Source organism: Stegostoma tigrinum, chromosome 20 (assembly GCF_030684315.1).
Source record: "Stegostoma tigrinum isolate sSteTig4 chromosome 20, sSteTig4.hap1, whole genome shotgun sequence".
Lineage (NCBI taxonomy): Eukaryota > Metazoa > Chordata > Chondrichthyes > Orectolobiformes > Stegostomatidae > Stegostoma > Stegostoma tigrinum.
In genome coordinates this window covers 51,876,449-51,902,806 of record NC_081373.1, presented here as the reverse complement: position 1 = coordinate 51,902,806, position 26,358 = coordinate 51,876,449, and the positions used below count along the sequence as shown (strand labels likewise).

The following is a 26,358-nucleotide window of genomic DNA, read 5'->3' as shown; positions in this document are numbered from 1 at the left end:
TAAATTGGTTAATTACATTAACATGACAGCAAATGTTTTGCAGGTCCCAGAGCTGTGAATAAATGTTGGAGCTGCATTTATTTAACTGATTTAATTTGCGATATCAAAGTGAGCAGCAGATGGCGCCATTACAGCATCTTCATTGTCCCAGACAATCCAGTCATGTGTTGAATGATACGTACTGTTGCAGTCCAGCACACAGATGAATAAAGTTCAGAGTTGCTTTGAGCTCAGTTGGGATGAAATTGTTTCTGCCTTCTGCAAAGAATTTTGAACTCATAGACTACTTACCTTTCATAAATTCCTTAATACCCGTCAGTTATTCTGTCAGAGTGAAGTAGAAATAACTGGATAATCAATACACCTGCAGGGTTTAGCAACTGACAGACAGGAAACATCAGGGACTCCTGGCACACATCAGGCAATGTGTCCGACCCCACTGCTGATGGAACTATTAGGTGAGTGAAACATAAAATTAAATCATGCATGCTGTGGAGAGAGCAAGAACTGTGGTATTTGTCCAATCATTACACCGAGCCAATTTTCCATCTTCCATGAAGACCACTTCTTCTGTAACTATGCTGTTATATCCTACCTTGCACTAAATCTTGTTCACGTATCACCAATTAATTCGCTAACCTGTATTTAAAGTTTTCATGTAAGTGTTCAAATCCTTCCATGGGCTTGTCTTCACGTCTTTGTGACTTTTTCCATCCCTGCAACATCCGCATCGCAGAGATATCTACACTCCTCCAACTCTGGCCTCCATTTTCTGTCACACCACCATTAAGGGCTATAAGGCCTAAGCTCTCAAATCACCTTCTGACACTGTCAAATGTTCTTTACACCTAAAACGGAAACATACTTTTAGATGTTTCTGTATTTCTACCTTACTCTTTCCTTTAAAATACTTTATCTCTGACCGCAGCTCAGTGTCTGATTATACTTCCGAACCTCATCTGGAACTATCTTACAAGGTGCTATGTAAGTACATGCAGTTGCTCATTTGTAAAACAATTTTGTTCTGGATAGGACAAGGCATCAGTTGTGAGAGCGTGCTAACATACATCGTAGGATATAAGCTATAAAGAATTCAAGCCAGTTACCGAGTGAGGATCACTTGTGAAGATTTAAAGTGAATCATGAGTCTGGGAACTTCCAAAAGATGAATTTTAATTTCAGTAAAACTCGATTTAATAAGACGCTTATTGAATTTTAGCTTCACAAATTTAAAAAAATTCACTAAATTCATTCGCATAAACTTGTAAAATTAAATGCCTTCAATGGAGAAACTTTGAAGATTTCAAAGATTTCTAAGGTTGTAAAGTAATCTCGATTTGAATTATTAGTTAATATTTTGCTTGAGTGTTCCAACATGGATTTGTGCATCAGCAAATCATAAGTATAACAATAAACAAAGGCACATGGCGTGATTTCCAGTGCGGTCCAGCTGTGCAAGGGTCATAGCTGGGGGTGCAGCAGTGGAGAAATTCACCCTCCATCAGCTGAAACCCATGATTAAATGCCACTAAATGCAAACTGTCAGCTCCTTTGTGTACAACAATTCCAATTAAATATTGAAACCCATGCAGAAAAATCCAATATTAGTATTATAAATTACTTCAAGTTGGAACAGTCTTCATGTCACTAGTGGTAGCAGAGAGATTTACTTTGCCTCCATGAACTCGTGCTCCAAAACTAGCCAGCTGTGTTCTGGGGTCTTACAGCTTCCCCGAGGTGCCACAGATCCAGATCATGATGGAAAATCTCACCTATGGTTTCAATGAATGACAACAGATTCATATTTCAAGAATTACTCACAAATTTAGGCATGATTGCTGTCAACATTCAAAGGACAAAACTATGGTGGTTATGTTACTCTCATAGTAAGAGAGGCTTGGACTGAAAGTCCAAGTAACGCTAATTCACAATGGTAGTATGAAAATTTAAATGTTTCCTTTATTTAAAAAAATCTGCTATTAATAAAAGTGATCGCAAGAATGTGAAGCTGCATCACTGCTCTTTAGAGAAGTTCTCCCGTCCTTACAGACTCTCATCTATATGGTTGACTCTGGCCAAGCAGATATTCAATTTCATTCATCAGGATGGGCAATAAATGCCAGTGGCACCCACGTCCTATGAATGAATTTTTAAAGTTGATTTCCACCCAGGATTTTTTTTCCAGTCTGACAGTTTCCCATTCCCAACTCCCCCTTCCCATATGTTTTGCATTCAATCTTACCTCTTCATTGTAAACTAATCTGAGCCTTTGTCTTCCACATGAGGAGGACGATTTAGAGAAACAGTTGTGGATCCCAAGGAGCAGGCTTGCATCCTGTCCTTTCATTGGAGATAGGCAGGGGTTGTTCAGGGATAAAAGAAACCATAACTATTTCTTTAGGATGTGCTGCAGAACTATCAGCAGAGTGTAAAAAACAAACTAACTGCTCAACGGACAAAGCATCAACTTGTATTTACATATACCTTTAACATAGTCAAGTGTTTCAACAGAAGTAGTTTTAATAGGCACTACATTCAAAAATAAGCCACAACTTGTTTACATACATGTAAGGCCACATTACAGAACACAGACACAACAAACATGATGCATGGCTCCAAATTCTCCCCAAACACCAAATATGTTTTTGAGAACAAAATGAAGACTTTTGATATCTACCCTTGTTATAGCCTACTTTGAAAAGAAATTTGCTCACAAGCAGCATAACCTCAGTTTACAGCGTTCAGAGACGGATTCTCTTGCCGCATATCTCAGTGCTGGATAAGTTTGTTGATTCTCACAGTGTAGGCCTCTTCCTGTTTCTGAAGTCTTTCATTTATCTCAGTCTGTGGGGGAAATAGAAAAGGGTTAATGAAGAGATTACCCCATATCTCACCATCCTTTTGATTTAGTTACAGGGCTTACTGCTGCTTTAACAGTCTCTGCCCTCTCACTTTCCTGTTTTTTTTATTCTTGGAAGAGACGCTCCTGTCTGTATTGATGTGATAACTGTTTATCTTACAAGTTCCACATCCTGAATGTACATTATATCTCTTGTAAACAGGAGGTATATTCAAATTAGTTATTATTCATGAACTTTAAAAGAGGGATATAAATATGATAACTGATACTCAAGCAAGGCCTGGCAACTTGAAGATAATAAATCACTGTAATTAATCAGATCACAAATACAAGCACAGCAAGGTCTGATGAGAATAGAACGTTAGTGTTATGTTGTGTGCATTCTTTCAAATGTATAAGAGTAGCCATGCAACCTGCTTGTTTAATCAAAATTTGCTTAATTCAAATTAGCTGTTAAAACAATGTTAAAAGAGATTCTACTTGTGCTGTTTTATTCAAATCACTTAATTTGAGCTATTGGATAATTTAATTTCTTTGTAATAAAACACACACCTTGAAATTAACAGAAGTACATTGTACAACATTTGGTTGTGAAACTCTGACAAATTCCAAAGACGCATATGTGTTGCGTAATTGTAAATGAACAATTCTGGAACATGCCTTCGGAAAGGAGGTCTGGGAAGAGATGCAGTGGTTTTTGTCAAGCCTCGTCCCAAGCAGTGCCCTGACGCAGGACTCTGTGCGCTATGGACAATTCCCTGGGACACACACTGAGATAACCATCAACTGCACATGGAAGGTCACTAAATCTGCCAAAGACGCTCTTTAGTCTGCCCAAAACATTTTGGTCTTCCAGCGTAAAGAGTTGACCGTGACCGAGTATTGCAAATTGACATGTTCCAAGCTCCAGGACTACGCGCTCAGGTATGCACTAAAGCTCAGAACAGCTGCCGCTAAGGTGCAGTGGGAAAAGACCACTGCCCAAGATCTTTCTGCCAAAGTATTACAAGGGCCTGTTCAGTTATAAGACCCTCTCATTGTTTCAATATATATAAGCAACGTCCCACATGAGTAAGAAATGTCTTTGGTTTTGCAACTGCAGAGAATGTCAAATTCCAACGGTGTTTTTGTTGATATGCAAGGACTGTGCAGAACTACGTTACTACGTGTAAATGTGGATAAAGGTTTTTTTTTATAAATAAAGTATATTTTTGCAATTAAACAAAAAGTAAAACTAATAGTTGCACTGATTGGATTGGAAGGTCAATCCAGAAACTGAAACTTTCGCTGGAACAGTGGAACTCAAAAAACCCTACTTATAAGTGAGATATGTATTAAAGAAGTGAATCACACAAATCTAGGATACAGAGTAAAAGGGATAAATTGAATCAAAAGTATATCAATTTATGTAATAGCTTTGTGTTTAGTCGTTGGTACAAACAGACCATATACACTCTGTCAGGGGGTACGCTTCTACAGATTCCTAGATAAGATCAGCTTTTACAGACGATCAGGTAACATCAGAGAATGTCATGTTATTGGTCGGTCAGATTCTACAAAGTGGGCTTGAGGGCCTACTCCGGTTCCGATTTCACAACTGTGATATTACTTTGAACCCAAGATGAGTTTTCAGCCACATAACCACACCCTGGCTATTTCTGTCACTATATGATCGCTCAACTTAGGGGAGGTGATGTCCTAGTGGCATTACTGCTGAACTGTTAATTCAGAGAACTAGGTAATCTTCTAGGGACCCGAGCTCGAATCCCACCATGGCAGTTGGTGGAATTGAATACAATGAAAATCTGGAGTTATAAACCTAATGATGGCCATGAATCTGTTACGAATTGTTGGAAGAACCTATTTGGTTCACTGAACATCCTTTAGGGAAGGGAGCTGGCAGCTGTCTCTGGTCTGGTTTACATGTGAATCCAGAACAACAACAATGGGGTTGACTCGTACATCAAGGTGCTCAAGAACACAGATCTTGTAAACCAGCATCTTAATCCCGAGAGTTAGCTCGACGTTGTTCTGAGCATGAGGATGTAGACATGCTCGCCAAGCCAGTGGGTTTGGTTGCAGACATTTTGTCACCCTGCTAGATAACATCGTTACTGCACCTCCGGCAAAGCGTCGGTGTTCTGTCCCTCTTGTTATTTATATGCCTCGGTTTGCTGGGATGGTTGTCATCACTTCCGGTTCTGTTTTTTAGTGGTTTGTATATCAGGTTCTGTTCTGTGTGTTTGTTGACAGAGTTCCATTAAGAATGCCAGGCCTCCAGGAATTCCCTGGCATGTCTGTTTGGCTTGTGCTACTATGTATGTGTTGTCCCAGTTGAATTTGTGTCCTTCTTTGTCAGTGTGTCTTAGACCAGTAAGAATTGGTCACGTCTCTTGGCAGCTACTTGGTGTTCATGTATCCTTATTGTCAGTTTTCTTCCAGTTTGGCCTATTTAATGTTTCTCACAGTTCTTGCATAGTTCCAGCCACCACCCCGACACCCATTGATGGAGCTGCATCAGGACATTATTTAAACGAGCCACAACACACTGCAGCAATTCGGGATTGCACAAAGCAGAACTGGAGTACTTATACGGAATTTTTTAAAGGAATGGATACCCAAAAAGCATAACCCGCCATTACTTCCACGATAGACCGCAACAAGACAACAAAACAGGGCCAGACACACTTGTCACACTACCATACAGAGACATATCAGAGACAACCGCAAGATTACTCAGACCCCTAGGTATCAGGTTAACCCACAAACCAACAACTATTCTGTGACAGTTACTAACAAACATAAAGGATCCCGTATCCAAACCAATAAAACTAACATAATATAGAAAATATCACGCAATGACTGCGTGAAACATTACGTAGGCAAACTGGAAGAAAACTGACAATAAGGATACATGAACACCAACTAGCTGCCAAGAGACGTGACAAAATCTCACTGGTCTCAAGACACACTGACAAAGAAGGATACGAATTCGAGTGGGACAACACATTCATAATAGTGCAAGCCAAACAGAGACATGCCAGGGAATTCCTGGCAGCCTGGCATTCTTACTGGAACTCTGTCAACAAACACACTGAACAGAACCCGATATACAAACCACTAAAAAACAGAACTGCAAGTGATGCCAACCACCCCAGCAAACAGAGAGATATAAATATCAAGTGGGTCAGAATGCCAACATTTCACCGGAGGCACACTGATGACGTTGCCTTTTTGCAATCTGCTTTGTTGCCTTTGTTTCTGTACGCTGTTGATTTCTCTGCATGTCCTGTGGAAGAGATTCAATGGAATAGAAGGTAGTAAAAGGACATTGCCTCTCCATCTTATAAACACAATCCGATTAAGATATTTAAAAAATAAATGAGCTACTTCTTCTGCTGGGGAATCAAGTACTTGGATCCATAGTTACAGAATTAGAGCTAGGTCAGTAAAATCAGGAATTGTTTCCATACACATCTGGAATTCTATCTTCCAATGGATAATGGATAGCCGGGGACAATTGGAGTTTTTAATACTAGCAATATTAGTTTTTTTTGTTAGGCAAGAGAATGAAAGGATAGCGAACAAAGGCAAATAAATGAAGCTGAGGTTTAGATCAGTCATGATATTAAAAAAGTCTTTCCTCTGGTCCATGTTGAGGAAAGGTATCAATACATTTGAGAGAGTGCAGAAGCAATTTACAAGAACGGCTTGAGGAATGAGAAACTGCAGTTAAAAGGACAGATTAAAGAAGTGGGAACTGTTCTCTTTGGAGACTTGAAAACCGAGGTTTGAAACAGGTTTTCAAAATCATGAAGTGGCTGGAGAGAGCAGATAGGAAGAAGCTGTTCCTGCTTGTACAAGAAAAAAAATGAATAAGGATGTGGATTTAAAGTAATCTGCAAGTGAAGCAAGGGTCACTTTTTCACACAGTTCATTGTTAGGGTATGGAATGTACTGAAAATCTGGTGGAGGCAGGTTCATTTGAGGCATTCAAGAGGCATTGATGATTATTTGGATAGTTGTGGTATGCAGAGATATGGGGAAAAAGGTAGGATAGCACTAGGTAATAGAACCAGTATGGGCTCAACGAGCCAAAAGGGCCCCTTCTGTGTCACAAAGATTTTGAGATTCTGAAATTCAAGCCGAACTGAAAGATGACGACTTGGAGAATAATGCCTTATGTAACAAGAAGAAACTTCTGCTACTTCACAATGAATGAATAATGAAATCACTTCACAAAATGCTGACGGAAGTTGGATGGGTTAAACAGATTACAGAATACTTTGCCAGATAATACAACTGCATTTAGTGATGATGGTAATAGCCACAACTGACAGCTGATTTAATTTGTTGCTTTGCACAACCTCCAATAAAACCCATTTCAATTTATTTTGGCTGTAGAGCATATATTGAAAATATGTTTTCCCCTGCCAAGTTTTCAACTAAAATTCATAACATGTTTCTTTTTTGTTCCTTTTCAGAGACCATATTGCTAAACAATACCAAAGTTCACAGAAAGCAAGTTTTAAAATTTGGAAGTGATTATCGTGGATGCACAGATGTGCCTTGAGTAGAACACTTTGATGATAAAGTCTTTGGCACAGTAACATTTTATACAGACATCTTTACAACAATCACTTGTACTTATATAGCATACATATTGAAGATACTGGAGAAGAAATTTTGAAGCATAGTACTTTGCTAGCTGGACATTAATTATGCAGCACATAAAGAGAAAAAGAGTACAAGATGCTGAAATCAGGAATGGAGAGATTGAGGGAGGAGAGATTGTGGGACTAGACAAGGTTATAGAGATATGGAGGGTGAAGCCATGGAGGCATTTAAACAAAAGACAATAGTTTCAAATGAGAGATTTTGGCAGAGTAGTAGAATTAATATTACATTAGGGGTGGTGTAAAGTTTATTTATAGAAAAAACTATGGTTTAGTTACAGTAAGTAATCAGTTTTGCAAGAATCCATTACATTCTAGGCACCAATCCAAAGAGTTTTTCAAAAATGCAAAAGTTATAAGGGGTGTAATGTTCTGCTTCTTTGAGAAATGCTCCAGAGTGAAAAAGGCTAAAAGCTTTCCAAAGCAGACAGTTCTCCAACTGGCTGGTTTTTTGCAGCTGTGCCTTAAAGGCATATTTTTATTTAAATATGATTAGAAAATGTGGTCAGTTTACTAATACCTGATTCAGTAATGCAGAAAAGGCCCATTGCAGGAAGTAAGACACACATTGGTAGAACGATAAAAACCAAAAGAACTGTGGATGCTGTAAATCCGGAACAAAAACAAAGTTGCTGGAAAAGCTCAGCAGGTCTGGCAGCATGTGTGAAGGAGAAAACAGAGTTAACGTTTTGGGTCCAGTGACCCTTCCTCAGAACTGATAGTGGCTGGGAAAACGTCAGTTTATATACACAAAATAGGGAGGTGGTGGGGTAGGGAGTAAACAATACGATAGAGCCCAAAGGGAGAGAAAGACAATTGGACAGACAAAGGAGTTGCTAACGATCAGGCTAGGAGGGCGAATAGCTGTTAAAGGAAACTGTTACTGACTAACAACAGGGGTGTGTAGTGGCAGGCTATGTGGTATCAAAGTTTGGTATGTGGGGTATGGGCTGGGGCATGGGAGAGTTTAGGCCCGAAAATTATTGATGAAGTTTTCCAATTCCAGACGAGAGAGGGAAGCAGCACTGACGAGTCCGGAGGGCTGCAGGGTTCCCAAGCGGAAAATGAGGTGTTGTTCCTCCAGCTTGCTTTGGGCTTCACTGGAACACTAACAGCCAGAAACGGATGTTGGCCAGGGAGCAGGGTAGTGCATTGAAGTGGCAGGCAACGGGTAGTTTAGGGTCTTTTTTGCGAGTAGAATGTAGATGTTCTGCAGAGCAGTCGCCAAGTCTATGCTTCGTTCCCCAATGTAGAGGAGACCACATTGTGAGCAGTGAATGCAGTAGACTAGATTCTGGGAAGTGCAGGTGAAGTGTTGCTTCACCTGGAAGGTATGTTTGGGCCCTTGGATACTGGGGAGGGAGGAGGTAAATGGGCAGGTGTTGCACCTTTGCCGGTTACAGGGGAAGGTGCCATAAGGCTGTGGGGAGGTGTTGGGGGTGAAGGAAGTGTGGACCAGGGTGTCCTGGAGGGAAAGGTCCCTGCGGAGGGCTGAGCGCCAGCTCTCGGATTCCTCCTCCTACATTCCCCTGGACCATGACCACACGATGGCACATCAGGCCACTGTATCCATTATGGTTACGGATCTCATTTCGTCCGGTGATCTCTCCTCCTCCTCCACTTCCATGCTAATAGTTCCCCAATTCCATCAGCCTATTTCTACCTCCTGCCAAAAATCCACAAACAGGACTGTCCAGGCAGACCCATTGTTTCAGTCTGCTCCTGCCCCACAGAACTCATCCCTTCCTGCCATGACTCGGTCTTCCCTGCCGCCACCCTGGTCTAATCCCTAGCCACATATATCCGGTGATTCATCTGATGCCTTATGCTAGTTTCAAAACTTCCAGTTGACCAGCTCCAGCCACCTCCTCTTTACCATGGATGTGCAATCCCTTTACACATCCATTCCCCACCAGTAGGGTCTTAGGGCTCTCCGCTTCTTCCTGGAGCAAAGACCTGAACCATCCCCACCCACCACCACCCTCCTCCCCTTGGCTGAGCTTGTCCTCACCCTCAACAACTTCTCTTTCAACTCCTCTCATTTGCTTCAGGTAACAGGGGTTGCCAAGGGTACCCGCATGGGCCCTAGTTTTGCCTGTCTCTTTGTCGGGTACGTGGAACATTGCTTATTCCAGTCCTATTCCGGCCCCCATCCATAACTCTTTCTCCAATACATTGATGATATCGTCGGTGCTGCTTCCCTCTCTCGTCTGGAATTGGAAAACTTCATCAATTTCGCCTCTAATTTGCACCCTGCCCTATCTCTGACTCCTCCCATCCCTTCCTCGACATTTCTGTTTCCATTTCCGGAGATGGACTAGACACTAATATCCACTATAAACCCAATGACTCCGACTGTTACCTGGGCTATACATCCTCTCACACCACTTCCTGTAAAGACTTCATCCCATTCTCTCAGTTCCTCTGTCTCCGTCGCATATGTTCAGGTGAGGCCAACCTTGACAAGGGAGCCTCTGAAACGTCCGCACATTCTTCCTCAACCAAGGTTTCCCCAAATCCGTTGTTGACAGAGCCCTCAACCAGGTCCGACCTGTCTCTCACACTTCCGCACTCACCCATTCTCTCCCCTCCTGCAACAGCGATAGGGTTAACCTTATCCTCACCTACCATCCCACCAGCATCCACATCCAGAAGATCATTAGATACCATTTCCACCACCTCCAGCAAGATGCCACCACCAGACACATATTCCCCTCCGTTTGCTCGTCCATCTTCTGCAGAGACTGTTCCCTCCAGGACACCCTGGTCCACACTTCTTTCACCCCCAACACTTTCCCACAGCCCTACGGCACCTTCCCCTGTAACCGGCAAAGGCGCAACACCTGCCCATTTACCTCCTCCCTCCCCAGTATCCAAGGGCCCAAACATATCCTTGGATATGGTGAAGCAACACTTCATCTGCACTTCCCAGAATCTAGTCTACTGCATTCGCTGCTCACAATGTGGTCTCCTCTACAATGGGGATACAAAGCGTAGACTTCCACACTGCTCCTTGGCCAGTTATAGTGTTCCAGTGAAGCCCAAAGCAAGCTGGAGGAACAACACCTCATTTTCCGCTTGGGGACCCTACAGCCCTCCGGACTCGTCAGTGCTGCTTCCCTCTCTCGTCTGGAATTGGAAAACTTCATCAATAATTTTTGGGCCTAAACTCTCCCATGTCCCAGCCCCCTACCCCACACAGCAGGCTTTGTTGCCACATAGCTTGCTTTTACACACCCCTGTTGTTAGTCACTAACAGCCCCCATTAACAAATATTCACCTTCCCAGCCTGATCGTTTGTCTGTCCAGTTGTCTCTCTCTCTCTCTTTGGGCTCTATCCTATCGTTTACTCTCTACCCCACCCACCTCCCTATTTTCTGTATATAAACTGACATTTTCCCAACCACTATCAGTTCTGAGGAAGGATCACCGGACTCGAAATGTTAACTCTGTTTTCTCCTTCACAGATGCTGCCAGGCCTGCTGAGCTTTTCCAGCAACTTTGTTTTTGTTCCGGATTTACAGCATCCGCAGTTCTGATAGGTTGGTCTTGTTCAATGTTGCAAAGCACCAATCAATCTTGTTAAAATACATTGGTTGTGATACTTAAAAGTTGGATTAGGGCTGTCACTAAGGCATTTAGCTAAGTACATAAACAGTAAAGGTTTAGAAGGATATGCGCCAAAAGCAGGAAAATGGGACTAGTTTCGTTCAGTAACATGGTCAGTGTGTAGTTGGACTGAAGAGTCTGTTTCATACTGTATGATTTTACGACTCTATCAGTGAGCTCTGTTTAAGTTGTACACTATGAAATGTAATATGATTCAAGCAAAACAATCTATGATGAGCCAAATGCACAGCTCAAATACGTCTGATTTCTGAAGAAGGGTCTAGGCCCGAAACATCAACTTTCGTGCACCTCTGATGCTGCTTCGCCTGCTTTGGTCATCCAGCTCCACACCTTGTTATCTCAGCTCAAATAGGTCAGCAGCTGTGCTGTAGAGGGCCCTCTTGTGGTGGTACAATGGTTATGTCTCTATCCCTGGACCAGAAGGCTCAGGTTCAAACACCATCAGCTCTCGAGGTGCATAATAACATTTTTGAACAGGTTGAAGATTCACCAAAGTCCTTCGGAGAAGGCAATTTACGGTTTGGCCCCATGGCCTGCTCTGCCATCCAATGGCGTCATGGCTAATCCAACATTCCTCATATCCAATTTCTTATGCTTTCCTCTAATCAGATTCCCCCGTTAATCAAGAATCTATCTATCTCAAACCTTAAATATACACAGGGGCTCTGTTCCCACAGCTTTCTGCAGCAAGGAGTAGCAAAGATTCAACTTTGACAGAAGAAACTCCTTCTCATCTTAATCTAAAATTGGCACCCCTTTATTTTGAGTCTATGCCCTTTGGTCCTAGACTCTCCCACGACTGGAAGCATCCTCTCACCATTTACCTGTCAAGCCCTTAAGAATCTTTTTATGTTTCAATAAGTTCACATCGCATTTTTCTAAATTCCAGTAATATCCCACCTGTTCATAAAGACAATTCCTCAATACTAGGAATCATCCTTGTAAACCTGCTCTGAATTACCTCCAATGAAATAATACCTTTCCTGTCAATAGTACTTCAGGTATGGTCTACTTGCACCTTGTATGGTTACAGTATGACTTCCCTATGCTTACACTCCAACCCTCTTGAAATAAGGGCCAACATGCCATTAGCCTTCCTGATTACCCGTTACACTGGTTGTGCCAGCTTTCTGTGCTTCATGCACAAGTCCCACCCAAGTCCCTCTGCATTGCAACTTTCTGCAGTTTTTCTCCATTTAAATAATACTTGTTCTCTCTTCCAAAATGACCAACTTCACATTTTCCCACATTATACTCCAAGTGACAGCTTTTTGCCCATTTACTTGACCCATCAATATCTGTCTGTAAACTATTTGTAACGGTCTCAGAACCTACCTTACCACCTAAAAACAAACTTCCTGGAAGTGGTGCGTAGGCATGTTACTTACACAGACATTGAAAAGGACTGGAGCTTTTTTATTTACTTACATTCATGCAATGTTGGCGTTTCTAGCTTGGACAGCATTTATTGTGCATCCATAGTGGCCCTGGCAAAGATGAACTGGCTTCTTGACAAACTAAAACAGAGCCTTCAGCAAGTTCATTATTCAGGGCCCGAATCCTTTTTTGTATTTCTTTAATAAAACCTGAAATTTCTCAAGTTCTTAGGAAATATATTAATTGCATCAGGTGTCAACAATCAAAGAAAAGTAAGTTATTCACACAATTTGTCTATCCTGTAAAGGTTAAAAAAATCCTGCTAAAACATGCAGTTGTAATCGATGAAGAGAATACAAAAGTAATAGAAGAATTTAGTGAGAAGGGAGAAGTCTGAAATGAGTGACAAAAGATGCCATATGCCCTATCTTAAGCCTCGCACTGAGATGTTACTTTAATATAATAGCTACCATTAACTTAAAGGTATTGGACAATGACAGAAATTATTTTCATCCTGTCTTTTGTAAACTTGGTGAACTGATTTAACTTTTCAATAACAATACACAATGAAGGGAAAAATGTGATTACCAACAAAATTGTGGGGAAATATATAGATTCTCGACATGGGATGCCAGTGAAGCTCCTCACCAATAATGGAGGGAGATTTCCCAATGAAGAGTTCAGAAACATGTGAAAACATGAATATTAGGGCCAAGAATGTTGCACCTGCAGTACTTTCAATAATGGAGTCTGTAAAAGAAACATGTGGTGGCCCACAAAATGCAGCATAAAATTTTATTTGATAAACCAGACTGCAAATTTGAAATGGCCCTGGCTTCAACAGTCCAGAAGAAGAATTTAATCCAGTTACTTACAGCTTTAGCCCCTACCCATTGGTTTATGAGGTTGTCTATGCTGAATTTCTTTGTTCTGTATGCTAGTCCCGTTCCTGATACAACAATTAGCACAATTTTTCAAAGTGTTTTAGTACATTTCATGCAGACATTTTAATGTTTTCATCTAGATCTTGGAGAAAATCTAGCGAGAACTAAAGCATTATGTAAGGTCATCTAAGATTGCTTACACTTCAGGAGATTGGTATGCTACGAAAGAGGGGATCATATGGAATGGAAGGCCCTGGTCAGGTAATGAGTGAGACAAATATTTATCAAATTTACTAAATTGCACACATTCTAACTTGCCAGTAAATTCTAAACTACCAGTATTGTTTAAAATGATAACTCATCAGTGTTGGCCAGTTGTCCCTGGAATTCTATTTTTATGTTGGTGGCACCATCACAGGGTCTTACTCATAAATATCATTGAAAATTGTGTGTCAGCAAAAATATCAGCTGCTTTGCACAGAACAAGGTCTTGCAAACAACGGACAGCTAAATGGCCAGGTAATCTGTTCTTTGGTGACACTGATCAAGGGACAACTGTTGGTTGGCACACTGGGAGAACATTCTGCTCTTGTTTCAGTTGTTCATTGAAACAGGCACAATGGAGGACAACCACAGCAGAGCACTTAAAATTGAGTTTGAACATGAATCAGAGTCAATTTTCAACAAAGGTTTACCAACAACACAATAGAACATTATAAGACAATAAACAAACAACTTGCAAAGGCAAATGAAAAAGACCCTTTGAATGATTGATAAGGACTTTTGGGGATTCATTGTGCATGTCTATAAGCATGTGCATACATCTGTGTTTGGATGTGAGATAGCAACAAGTTCAATTTTACCCTCAGCATATACGTCACATTTCAGCCTGCTAAACTGATTAGTCCAGATTTCCTAGGAATGGTCATCTCAGGCAGATTGCCACTCCAGTCCTTCCCTTTTATGAAAAAAGGAAACTCTGCATGTCTGAGAGGAGATTTCACTCAGAAATGGAGAGCCATTCTGATAGTACAAAACTGTTTGAGAAAGGCAAACCAAACCCCCTTTCTGCAGTAATCAGCTGACATATCCTGACATTTAAAGGTCCTGACAGTCAATGTTTGACAGCTGTTGTCAAACTCCAAAGTACTTAAGGTAAGTGTGATGTTAGGATGTTGGGAGGGTAGAGCGTCAAATGATCAAGGAGGTATAGGGTGTCAGGACAATAGGGTGCCAGGAAAGTAGAATGCCAGTTACGAAGAGTGTCAGCCTGGGGAGGGGGTAGAGTTCTGGGATAAGGTAACAGATGAGTAGGGGACACATTGCCAAAGATGAGATGCTGGATGGCTAAGGGACAGATTGTCCAATAAGTAGGCTTCCACCTAGGAAACAAGCATGGTGCAAAGTCGGTTGTACACAAGGTGTCAAGTGAGTAATGCAATGTGGGAGGAATCAGATCCAGTGGGGGTGGCAGGCAAGGGGTGGGGGTGTTGTCTGTTCCCAGAGGTAAGGGCAGAAGTGGGTTGTTAGTTCAGAGTCTGAGCGAGTCATGGTTGGGGTGCACATGCTAAATAGAGAGCCAGTCAATATGTACTCAGGAGTTATATTCAAAAATTAAGCTATTAAATACAAAGTATCAACTTTGCTTAATTTCACTGGAACCATCCAGAATCTCTTGTTTAAATCAAGACTTTTAAGGTGAGCCTAGCATAAAGAAATTACGTGGTGGAACATTCCATTTCCTGAGCAATTCTTCTGAAGTGTGCCACATCAGGGATTCTGCAGGATTTCCTTGTCCAACTTCTATCAATGCTGACACAGATTGTCTATCCAGTGGAAAATCCGGGCCAATATTTATTAAGTAAACCTTAATTTAACTCGCAAACTGCCACTGGGTTGGACTTTGTTTCATCAGTAGGAGTTCAACTACTGGCATTTCAAAAAAACAAATAGGAAGTAAAACGTTCCTGTTGCAAAGTAACATTAGGATTCCTCTTAAAGGAGTGGTTAATTCATTAGGATGGGATATTGACATCTAAATTTAAAATTTAAAGCGAAGGACCTTATAGTTGATGTTTTCAATTAGATTGGAAACACAAATTTTTGAGTTATCCTGTAGGATTGAAATTTTCACCTTGTTTTACAACATCAAATGTGAAACTATCCCTTGTGGAAAAGTCTGTTCAGAAAAACACCTTTGACCACAAGTCCATCAGATAATGATCAGGACACAAGGTGCTCAAGCGCCTGTGAGTAAAAGAGTCAGTCGATCCTGTTGCGTGGTTCCCTGAGCATACTGTAAAAGCCATCAAAGTGATCAGCAGAACATTCTAATGAGTACCAAGATGTAGCTTAGCTAATAGTGAGAAGGACAGCCCCCATCAAATTGTTCATGAACACCTGGGCTTTCAATGCCACCATGTACTGCCCTCAAGGTGGCTACAGTGAAGAGAATGCCACATATCTCCTTCTTGGCTGTGTCTTTGAAAAGACATTCTAGATATAGATGTGGTGGGGTGTTTTTTTGAGCCAAGTCCTGAACAGCTCTGTAACACAAAGCCTGGGTCCTACAGGCTGTTCCATGGAAAACATACTGAGGCTAACATCTCCTGTGCCCTTAAGACCACAAACTCGGTGATAGAAACTCTTTGATCTGCCAAACCTTATTGTCCTTGCAGAGCAAAGAAATGTTCTAAAATAAATGTTTACAGTTGCATATTTCATTTGACTACGTGCTGAGGAATACACCAAAACTCGAGGCAGCTTCTGGCAACGACAGTGGAGAAAGATCACAAATGTTTTATTGCTGTCATATTTGGTAAATGTTCCAATTTTGCATTTAGAATGAGGCACCTAAGGATTTAAATCCTCAACTGTAAAACGTGATATTTTGTTAACTTTATGTAATTTCCAATGAACTAATTTTAAATGGATTTATAGATATTGTATTTTTTTTTGACAACACATCCAATAAACATAAAACAACTGTTTAGAGAACAAGTTGGGTTGAGGCACGTTTGATATTTTAAATAAAAATATTTGTTACCATACTTTATACCTACTGTCACACAGCTCATTGGTAACCCGAACTCTAATTTGGAGTTTGGAGCACAGCTGTGACCTGCCCCTTTCAGTATAGAACATAGACATAGAACATAGAACAGTACAGCACAGAACAGGCCCTTCAGCCCACAATGTTGTGCCGACCATTGATCCTCATGTATGCACCCTCAAATTTCTGTGACCATATACATGTCCAGCAGTCTCTTAAATGACCCCAATGACCTTGCTTCCACAACTGCTGCTGGCAACGCATTCCATGCTCTCACAACTCTCTGTGTAAAGAACCTGCCTCTGACATCCCCTCTATACTTTCCACCAACCAGCTTAAAACTATGACCCCTCGTGCTAGCCATTTCTGCCCTGGGAAATAGTCTCTGGCTATCAACTCTATCTATGCCTCTCATTATCTTGTATACCTCAATTAGGTCCCCTCTCCTCCTCCTTTTCTCCAATGAAAAGAGACCGAGCTCAGTCAACCTCTCTTCATAAGATAAGCCCTCCAGTCCAGGCAGCATCCTGGTAAACCTCTTCTGAACCCTCTCCAAAGCATCCACATCTTTCCTATAATAGGGCGCCCAGAACTGGACGCAGTATTCCAAGTGCGGTCTAACCAAAGTTTTATAGAGATGCAACAAGATCTCACAACTCTTAAACTCAATCCCCCTGTTAATGAAAGCCAAAGTATATTGTGTAGCGATTTGTTATGAAAAAGTTGTTGATATAGTCCTGAAGATAATTAGAGGATAGTGGTTGTTTATCAACATTTTTCTAGATTAGTAGCTTGCCGGGTCTATTTTTCTCAGCAACAACCCAAATTATTTCAATATCAGGAAACTGCACAAAATCACTGAGTTTCTTCCTCATTTGCTAAGTTGCACGAATCATAAGTTAATAACTGGGATAACCAGAAAGTGCTGAGCTCTTTTAAACTGTTACACAAACAGACAACTCTACTGTATTGAAGCTTTCTGTTATTTCATACTATATAAACAGTTCCAAGCGTTAGTTTTCATTAAAATTTAAGGCCTGAAACCTGGAAATGTTAAATTACTACTACGTTTAAATATAAATTAATTATTGTAGAAGAGGTGGAGAACTCTGTAGTGTGGGAGTACATATCAACAATTAAGGTATAGGTGTTGGTGTGTTCTGCACAAATCTCTGGTCAATTTTTCATTGACAAAATTGTACAGAGCACAAAACTGTATAGGGTAGGGTGATAATGCACATTTCACAATCAAAATCAGACTACACATATTGAGGAAACCAATGGTGGTAACACTGCTAATCGCTGTGGAACAGTACTCTTTCATAAAATATTCAGTAAACATTACATGGTCTTCTGACTTTTAAACAACTTCTTGCGCCACTTACTCACTTTCTTTAATATGAGTGATTAATTTTATTCACAAGTTTTTTGTCTAGCTAATTATAAAACAACTTTTGAAAATCATACGCGCAACAAGCACAGCATTTCCTATATCAATACATTCAAGTTTTTTCCCTCAAAGTACGCTATGAATTTGTCAGGCACGACATGTCTTTTACATAGTAATGTTAGCTTTCTTTAGCAAAACTGCACCTTTCTTGGTCAACACTCATTTCATCCCACATTATAGGATTTGGCAACCTGCCAGACTTCCATATCCAAGAATGTTTTAAAAACTGCGGTTAGATCACAGTCAGTCTGCTATTTCCCGCATTTTTTTTTAACATTCTTGAATATATTTAAAGTCACAGTGTCATGCATCATAGAAACAGGCCCTTCAGCCCACCAAGTCTACGTTGACCGACAAACACCAATGACACTAAGCCCATTTACCTGCACTTGGTCCATTAAGTACTCATCCGGATGCCTCTTAAATATTGCAAGACTATCTGCCTCCAACACCTTCTTAGTATCACATTCCACACTTTCATCACCCTCTGCGTGAAAAAGTTCTTTCTCAGATCTCCTCTAAACCACTTGCTCTTCACCTTAAACCTATGGCCTCTGGTCTTAGACAAGACTGCCATGTGGAAGAGATTCTCACGATTTACTGTGTATCTGTCATAATTCCTGGTATCTCAATCTGATCACCCCCAGCCCCCTCAGCCTCCTGTACTCCAAGGAAAACAAACCCAGCCTATCTAGTTTCTCTTCATCCCAAGCAACATCCTTTCATCCTCTCCAGTACAATCATGTTCTTTCTAGTGTGGTGACCAGAATTGCATTATTCCATTTACGGCCTAAGCAAAGTTTTGTGAAGTTTTAGCAAGACTGCCATGAACATTCCATTTATTGTGTATGTCTTCCCTTATTAGACCTCCCAAATTGCAAGAATCACTTATCAGGATTAAATTCCATCTGCCATTGCTCTGCTCAACTTACCGGTTTATCAGCCTGTAGCCTAAGATCATTCTCCTCACTGTCAACAACACCTTCAATTTTTGTGTCATCTAAGAGCTTACTAATTATATCTTTACATTCAAATTTAAGCTGTTAATACTCATTCAGTATCTCCATCAGTGTCATTCTCTGAAGACTTTCCTTTCTGACTCCCATTGTTCATGAAAGCACAATGGGCATACTTACACCCCAAGGATTGCAGTTCAATACAACAGCTCACCACAATCTCCTAAAGGCTAATTATGCATGGGCAATAAATGTTAACTTAGCCAGAGACACCCACATCTGGTGAACAAATTAAAAAAAACATTTTCTGTCACACTAGTAGCCTTGCATTTATTATATGCCTCTTTTTAAATTGGATTTTAATTTCACTCCTCATCCAAGGAACCCTACTATGACTGGACTACTTTTGTGGTAGTACGTATAGTGTATAGCCCTAATGCATAATCTTTGTACATTATTTGAAGACGACCAGCAAGGTCCTTTGGCTCCCTAACCAACATTCGTCCCTCAAATAATACATCCAAAACTTCAGCTTTTTGTCTCATTGTTGTTTCTTGAAGCTGGGCAAAAACTTCTTTATTTTTTGATTTGATATTGGGCTGTGAACAACAGTTACTGACAGCAAATGCAGCCCACCTTCAGGTGCACAGACAGTATTAGAAGTCACTCGATGTGTAGGACCAGAGATACATCTAGACCAAACCGGGCATGAGTGGGAAATGTTCTCTGAAAGATTTTAGTAATGATAACATTTTGAAAGACAGCTACTTTCACGGTCACTAGTGCATCAGCCACAAACCATCAGACTTACAGAAATTAATTTCGGTATTTGACATGGTGAAATCCTGAACTCATAGCTGTTAACAAAATCTTTATTAACACTGGCACCCCTCTAGTTTTTGCTCTCACCTTCTCTTGCCTCTTCTGAACATAAAATGCTTCATGCCCACCATACAATGTTGTCTCCTTACTGCAAGGGACTAGAACTGCCTCCAAGTGGGCACCACAAATACAAATGCAAGCTCTTTTTGACTTTGCATTATTTTAAAAAAAGACAAATTTGCAAACCTGTAAATTCCTGAGCACATCTGCTGTTACTTCACCCAGTATTGATTTGACATCATCTATGGTGTAACCTGCCAAAGGATCCACAGGTGTGATCTGGGCTTCTTCACTGCTCTCCTCAACTTCCACTGCAGCCTACAAAAAATTGGCAGAGTGGATAATTTATAGCAACAGGTATCTGTGAACAGGATCTTGATTAACTGTAGCTGAGAAAATGTGACAGTACCTCCTCTATGAACTCCTCTGGTGACTGTGGCAAAACGTAGGAGGAGAAGATATCCCAGGTTAAACTCTCCTCCAGCGGAGAAGGGAAAGGATCAACTGATTTGATGACTTCTACATTAAGCTTAAAACAAGAATAACATCTTAGTTTAGGGTTCGTACGCATACATTTAGGCTTTGTCCCCTGGTCAAAAAGAACCACATAAGACAGTGTCACATCTTGTGCCAAAGAAACCCTGCATATGTACGTACTTATATTATAAAACCCCTTCAAAGAATTTGCACCAAGTGAGAGCTACCCCTGCCTTGAGCTTTCTTGCTCGCTTTTCCACAGATTTTTCAGCCAAATCCTTTCTGTAGGGATTTCCTTCGGATTTTTTAGACTTTCCCCCAGCTATCAATGGCCTATATGTGTCTACTATTTCACTAATCGCAGCCATGCTTCCTCCTCTTTGCTGCCTCAAGTGTATATTTGCAAAATCAACTTCGAGCCATTGCTATGCTTTGGCTTCTGTTCAGAAAATTCTATTTCTCCACTATGCAGGCACCTACACCAATTCTTCCTTTCCTAACTCCAGGACATCTCTGCAGGTGTTCCTCAGGGTCGGGGCCTAAGCCCAACCATCTTTAGTTGCTTTGTCAACGATCTGCTCTCCATCAAGTCAGAAACAGGGATGCTTGCTCATGACATCTTCAGCACCATTCACACCCTGTAAGATACTGAGATAGTAGGAAATACAGATGCTGGAGAATCTGAGACAACAAGGTGTAGAGCTGGATGAAGACAGGTCAAGCAGCATCAGAGGAGCAGGAAAGCTGGCATTTTGGGCATTTCCTATTCCTCTGATGCTGCTTGGCCTGCTGTGCTCATCCAGCTCTACACCTTGTTATCCCTAAGATACTGAAACAGTTTATGTTTGCAGGCAGCAAAACTTGCAAACATCAAGGCTTGCACTGACAAGTGGTAAGTAACATTCATGCTATAGAAGTGCCAGGCAATGACCATCTCTGGCAAGGGAAAATCTAATCATCGTCTCTGACGGTCAAGGACAATTCCATCATTGAATTCCTCACCCACTGTCAATGTTCTGAGGTTATCATTGATCCAGAAACAGCACTGGACTAATCACATAAATCCTGTGACTACAAGAGCAGGTCACAGGCTAGGAATCCTGAAAAATGTTCTCTTCTCCCTAGTGCTGTCCACCACACAAAGACACAAGTCAGGAATGTGATGGAATACTCCCACTTACCTGGATGAGGGTAGCATCAACACTCAAAAAGGTTGACACCTCCTTGAATAAAGATGCCCACTTGACTGGCCTCACCCCCAAACTCTCCACCACCGATACTCAGTAGCTACAATGTGTGCCGTCTATGGGAAAATTTACCAATATTTCTTACACAACAACTTCCAAACCTAAAACAACAAACATCTAAAAGGACAAGCTATGGTTTAATGCCTGGATTTGAAGAGGAATGTACAGAGGAGGTAAATAAATTTACAGAGGAATAAGATGTAAAAATAATTGGCACGGAGAAAATGAAGGAACATGAATGAGTCCAGGGACGAGAACATCCAAGTGGAATACTACAATCATGGGTTTTAATGTCCAATGACATTAGACTTTATAATGTCAGAGCATCACCATGTGAGTGCATGGCCAAACTGGTAAGGCATCTGCTTTTGCTGTGAGTCAGGTTGATTGCAGATTTCAGTCCTGCTGCTGGCAGTTTTTTTTCTAATGATGAATCTTTTCTCCCCCCCAAAATGAAACAAAATACTATTAGCTCTCCTGAGCTGAAAGCAAGAGCTATTATTTGTGAATATTTCCTTGTTCTTTTTTAAAAAGGCATCTTTGAACCTTTTTTTGCTTGCTGATTTATTTCAATTTTTCTTTCTGTTTATAACAACATTTTATAACTACATTCCTGTAAACTTTGTTAAGTGCAATTTCTCCATGGTTCTCACTTGGCTTCTCCTCGTTCATTTGACATTGCCCTCATTCTGGATCACTGTCATTTTGTTCACATTCTGCCCTTTTTGTTCAACAGAATCTCCAGAAGTACTTTATTCCAATCTATAATCTTACATATTTTGAAGCTTTTCATTGTAGGCTATCTTCAAATCCAACCCATCATTCCTTTTGTGTCTTTTGACATCAATACAGGCCAAGTGCAGGCAAGTGTGGCTAGTTTAGTTTGGGATTATGACAGGCACGGACTGGTTGGACCGAAGGGTGTGTTTCTGTGCTAAATGACTGTTACAAGGGCAGCAGATACAAAGGAACACCACTATCCGCAAGGTCCCTTCCAAGCAAATCCCTGTCTTGACTTGGAATTGTATCGCCACTTCTTCAGTGTGGCTGGGCCAAAATCCTGAAACACTCTTATCAGCACTGTGGGTCTATTCACTACAAATGGATTGCAGAAGTCCAAGGAGATAGATATTTTCAAGGGCAACTAGGAATGGGCAATAAATGCTCACCTAGCCAGTGAAGTCCATGTCCCATGAAAGAACTTTAAGAAGATTCTCCCTAGTGTGCTGCTCCCATTTTTGCAACAGAGTTAGAATACAAATTGAAGGCATAGGAGATCTTGAGTGGCTTGCACCCAATTATCAATGTGACGGAAAGGCCCAGAATGATGCATTCCACCTACGACAGCCTTGACCTGGGTTTAATGTACTCCTGAGCTCAACTTCATTACCTAGATCAGTCCAATCCAACTTACTTCAGACATCTCTCTCTGCAAAATCACCAAGCTCCCTCTTAAGTAATTTTCTACAGGTTTTGGGTGCTTTCAGCTTGTTTGGTTGAGAGTGGGAAATGCAGGTTGGATAAGCTAACTGACCTTGGCACTGTGCTGCAGGACATTCAGGTGAGGGGAACAAAGAATTGCAGTGAATTTTAGGGGACAGGATAGTGATGGGATTGCCACTGTTCTCTGCAGCAAGTACAAAGAACTCAACAGGTTATGCTGCCTGCCTGCTGCGATGGTTCAAGTCACACGTTTGGTGCTAAAGAGACACTCCAAGTGGGGAAGAAATACACAAATATTCTGACCCATGTAGATATCAGTGACACAGGGTTCTCATTGTCAGTATGAGGAGCCAGCAGCAAATTTTTTAAAAAAGGCACCCCCAGAAGAAAATATCTCTGGATTAATACCAGAGTCATGATTACATTGGCACAAGGCAAATAACATTAGAGAACTTGAATGAGTGCCACAAAAACTAGTGTGGGAAAAGTATACGGCATTGGGATCAATACTGGGGAAAGTGAGGTCTGCACCATTGGGACAGTCTACACATGAACCGTTCTGGGGCTAACATTCGACTGAGCTACATAACTTTGGAAGTCGAGAGGGCTTTAAACTATACAGTGGGGGTAGAGATTAAATTTGGGAAAATGTAATAAAATTAAAGAGTAGAGACAAGGCAAGAAAGGTATTAACACAGCAAATGATAAACAAACTGAAACAAGAAGAGATAGAGAGTAGATATTGGAGAATAAATTATCAGATTTGGCCACAGATTACAAAACTCAAAAGGGCAAAGCAAAAGGCTCTGGATCTGACTTTACATAACAAAGAACAAAACAGATGAACTGACAGTACAAACAGAAACAAATAAAAACGGTTTGGTAGCAAGGCTGCAAGATGACATCAACTGGGACCTCAATTTTGAAGGGTACATCACATTTTGGAAGGACCACAAGTTAGAGAAAGGTGAAGTGGTGGCTCTGTTAATTAAATATGGTATTAGCACAGCAAACGCAGATTATTACAATTTAGAAACTCAGGGCATAGAACTGCTTTTGGGAAAGATGAGAAATGATAAAGGCAAGAAGTCACTTGATAGAATGGCATACAGGCACCCCAACAATAATTATATAAGAGGTTGGAGTGTAAAGAAAGACATAATGGAAGCTTGTCAGAAAAGTACTGCATTAACTGTGGAGGGTTTTGACCAACATATGGGCTGAAAAACATCAGATGGACAAAATCATTCTAGGCAAAGAGTTCATTGAATGTTTTAGGGATTGTTTCTAATCACAGCACATTCTGGAGCTGACCAGAGAGCAGGCTATACTATACCTGATATTATGCAATATATTAGGATTATTTTATAAACTCAGTTGGATGGCGAAGAGAGTGAATCGGAGTACAGAATTTTGAATTTAAATAAAGATAATTATAAGAGCACAGTAACAGAGAACTGACAAATATGTTCAGGGATAGTTCAATATTGATGCATGGCAAACACAAATGGTTATTTCAGAATGCACACAATAGATGTAATCCAACAAGAAAGAAAATTTTAAAGGAAAGGATGCTCCATCCATGATCAACTAATAAAGTTAAAAATAGATTTGAACTTCAAAAAGCCAATAGTTGTATTAAAATGGGTAGCAGATCAGCAGATTGGATAGAATATTAAAAAACAGGAAAATGACTAAAAGATTGACAAGGCGGGAAAAAAAGAGTATAAGTGAAATCTAGTCAGAAATAAGAAAACAGATAAGAGTTTCTATAAATATTTAAAAAAGCAAAGAGTTAGCAGAGTCCAAAGTGAATGATGGTCCTACAGAAGTTAAGTCTAGGGAAATTGATAATGGAAAATACAGAGATAGTAGTTGAATTGAATCGGTGTGTCACATTATTTTTCCCACTGTAAGGGATACAAGTAACATCATACAAATTGTTGTAAGTAATTTAAGAAGTGTTAGGAACGGAAGAACTCCACAAAATTACACGCACTCCAGGAAAGCAGGACTGAGCAAATTGTTGAAGCTGTGGCTGACAAAGTTTCCAGTCCTGATGGACCTCATTCTAGGTTCTTAAAGGAAGTGATATAGTTGATGTGTTGTTTCTAATTCCCCATAATTTGTGAAAGTTTCATTAGATAGGAAATGTAACTCATTTATTCAACAAGGAAGCAAGACAGAAAGCAGGAAACTACAGGTCAGCTAGTTTAACACGATATTGGGAAAACTTAGAAGCTATTAAGGATGTTATCACAGGGCATTTATAAAACAAATTCAGGGTAATCAGGCAAAGTCAACATAGCTTTGTAAAAGGAATATGATATTTAACCAATTTATTGGAGTTCTTTGAAGAAATAACACATCATATGGGTAAAGGAGAAAATATAATTCTTAGATTTCTACAAGGCATTTGATAAGATCCCACTTGAAAGATTACTGTTAAAAATTAAAGTATATGGTGTAGGGGATAATATACTGGCACAGACACAAAATTGGCTAGCTAAAATGAAACAGAGTAAGCACGAATGGATCTTTTTATTGGTTAGCAAGACATAATGAGTGATGTGCCAAGGAGATTAGTACATGGGCCTCAAATTCTAACAATTTGTATTAATTACTTGGATGAAGGGACGGAAGGTATGGTTTCTAAATATATTGATGACTCAAAGATAGGTATAAAAATAAGTGTAAAGAGGACATAAAAAGGCTATGAATGGACATAGATAGATTAAGTGAGTAGGCAAGGATCTGACAAATGGAGTATCATGTCAGAAAGTGTGAATTTGCCAGTTTTGGCATACTGTATAAATGGTGAGAGATTACTGAGCTCTGAAATGCAGAGGGAGTTGAGCACCTAAGTGTATGAATTGCAAAAGGTTAGTAATAACATGTACAGCAAGTAATTAAGAAAGTTAATAGAATGTGATCATTTATTGCAAAAGGCATTGAATATAGAAGGTTACACTTCAGTTAGAAGGTCAACGGTGTAAGTAGCTCTGGAGAAATGTGTATAGTATTGATCTCCTTATTTAAGGAAGGATGCAAATCCATTGTAAGCAGTGCAGAGAAGACTTACTAGACTAGCACCTGGAAGGGTGGTTAGTTTAGGTTTATAGCAGTTAGAGCTTAAAACAAGGCAATTTGATTGAAACATATGAAGAGCCAAACCGAATTTGACAGGGTCGTTATGGAAAGGATATTTCTTCTTGCGAGAGAACCTAGAACTAGGGGTCATTCACTTTTAAAAATGAGTGTTGCCCATTTAAGACAGAGATGAGGAGAAATGTCTTCTCCCACAGGATTGCAAATCTTTGGAACTCTTCTGTTTTCTAACAGACTATTCTTGTCCAGTGTCTAGACAACTGAAACATCAATGCTTCCTGGTTCAATGCACATACTAATACTGCATGAGCATGAA

General features: G+C 40.5%; 1 protein-coding gene across 2 annotated transcripts in view; it reads right to left on the bottom strand.

Annotated features, from left to right (window-relative positions):
- Positions 1-2,502: 2,502 nt before the first annotated feature.
- The window catches only part of cabcoco1 (ciliary associated calcium binding coiled-coil 1), a 70,994-nt gene continuing 47,138 nt past the window's right edge, over positions 2,503-26,358 (bottom strand). For both annotated transcript variants that reach the window (XM_048551381.2, XM_048551382.2), the window contains exons 6-8: positions 20,177-20,296; positions 19,954-20,085; positions 2,503-2,844 (exon numbers count right to left, since the gene is read on the bottom strand). In XM_048551381.2, the coding sequence (XP_048407338.1) occupies positions 2,770-2,844; positions 19,954-20,085; positions 20,177-20,296 (327 nt within the window). In that variant the 3' untranslated portion in view covers positions 2,503-2,769. The remainder of the gene's footprint in view (positions 2,845-19,953; positions 20,086-20,176; positions 20,297-26,358) is intronic.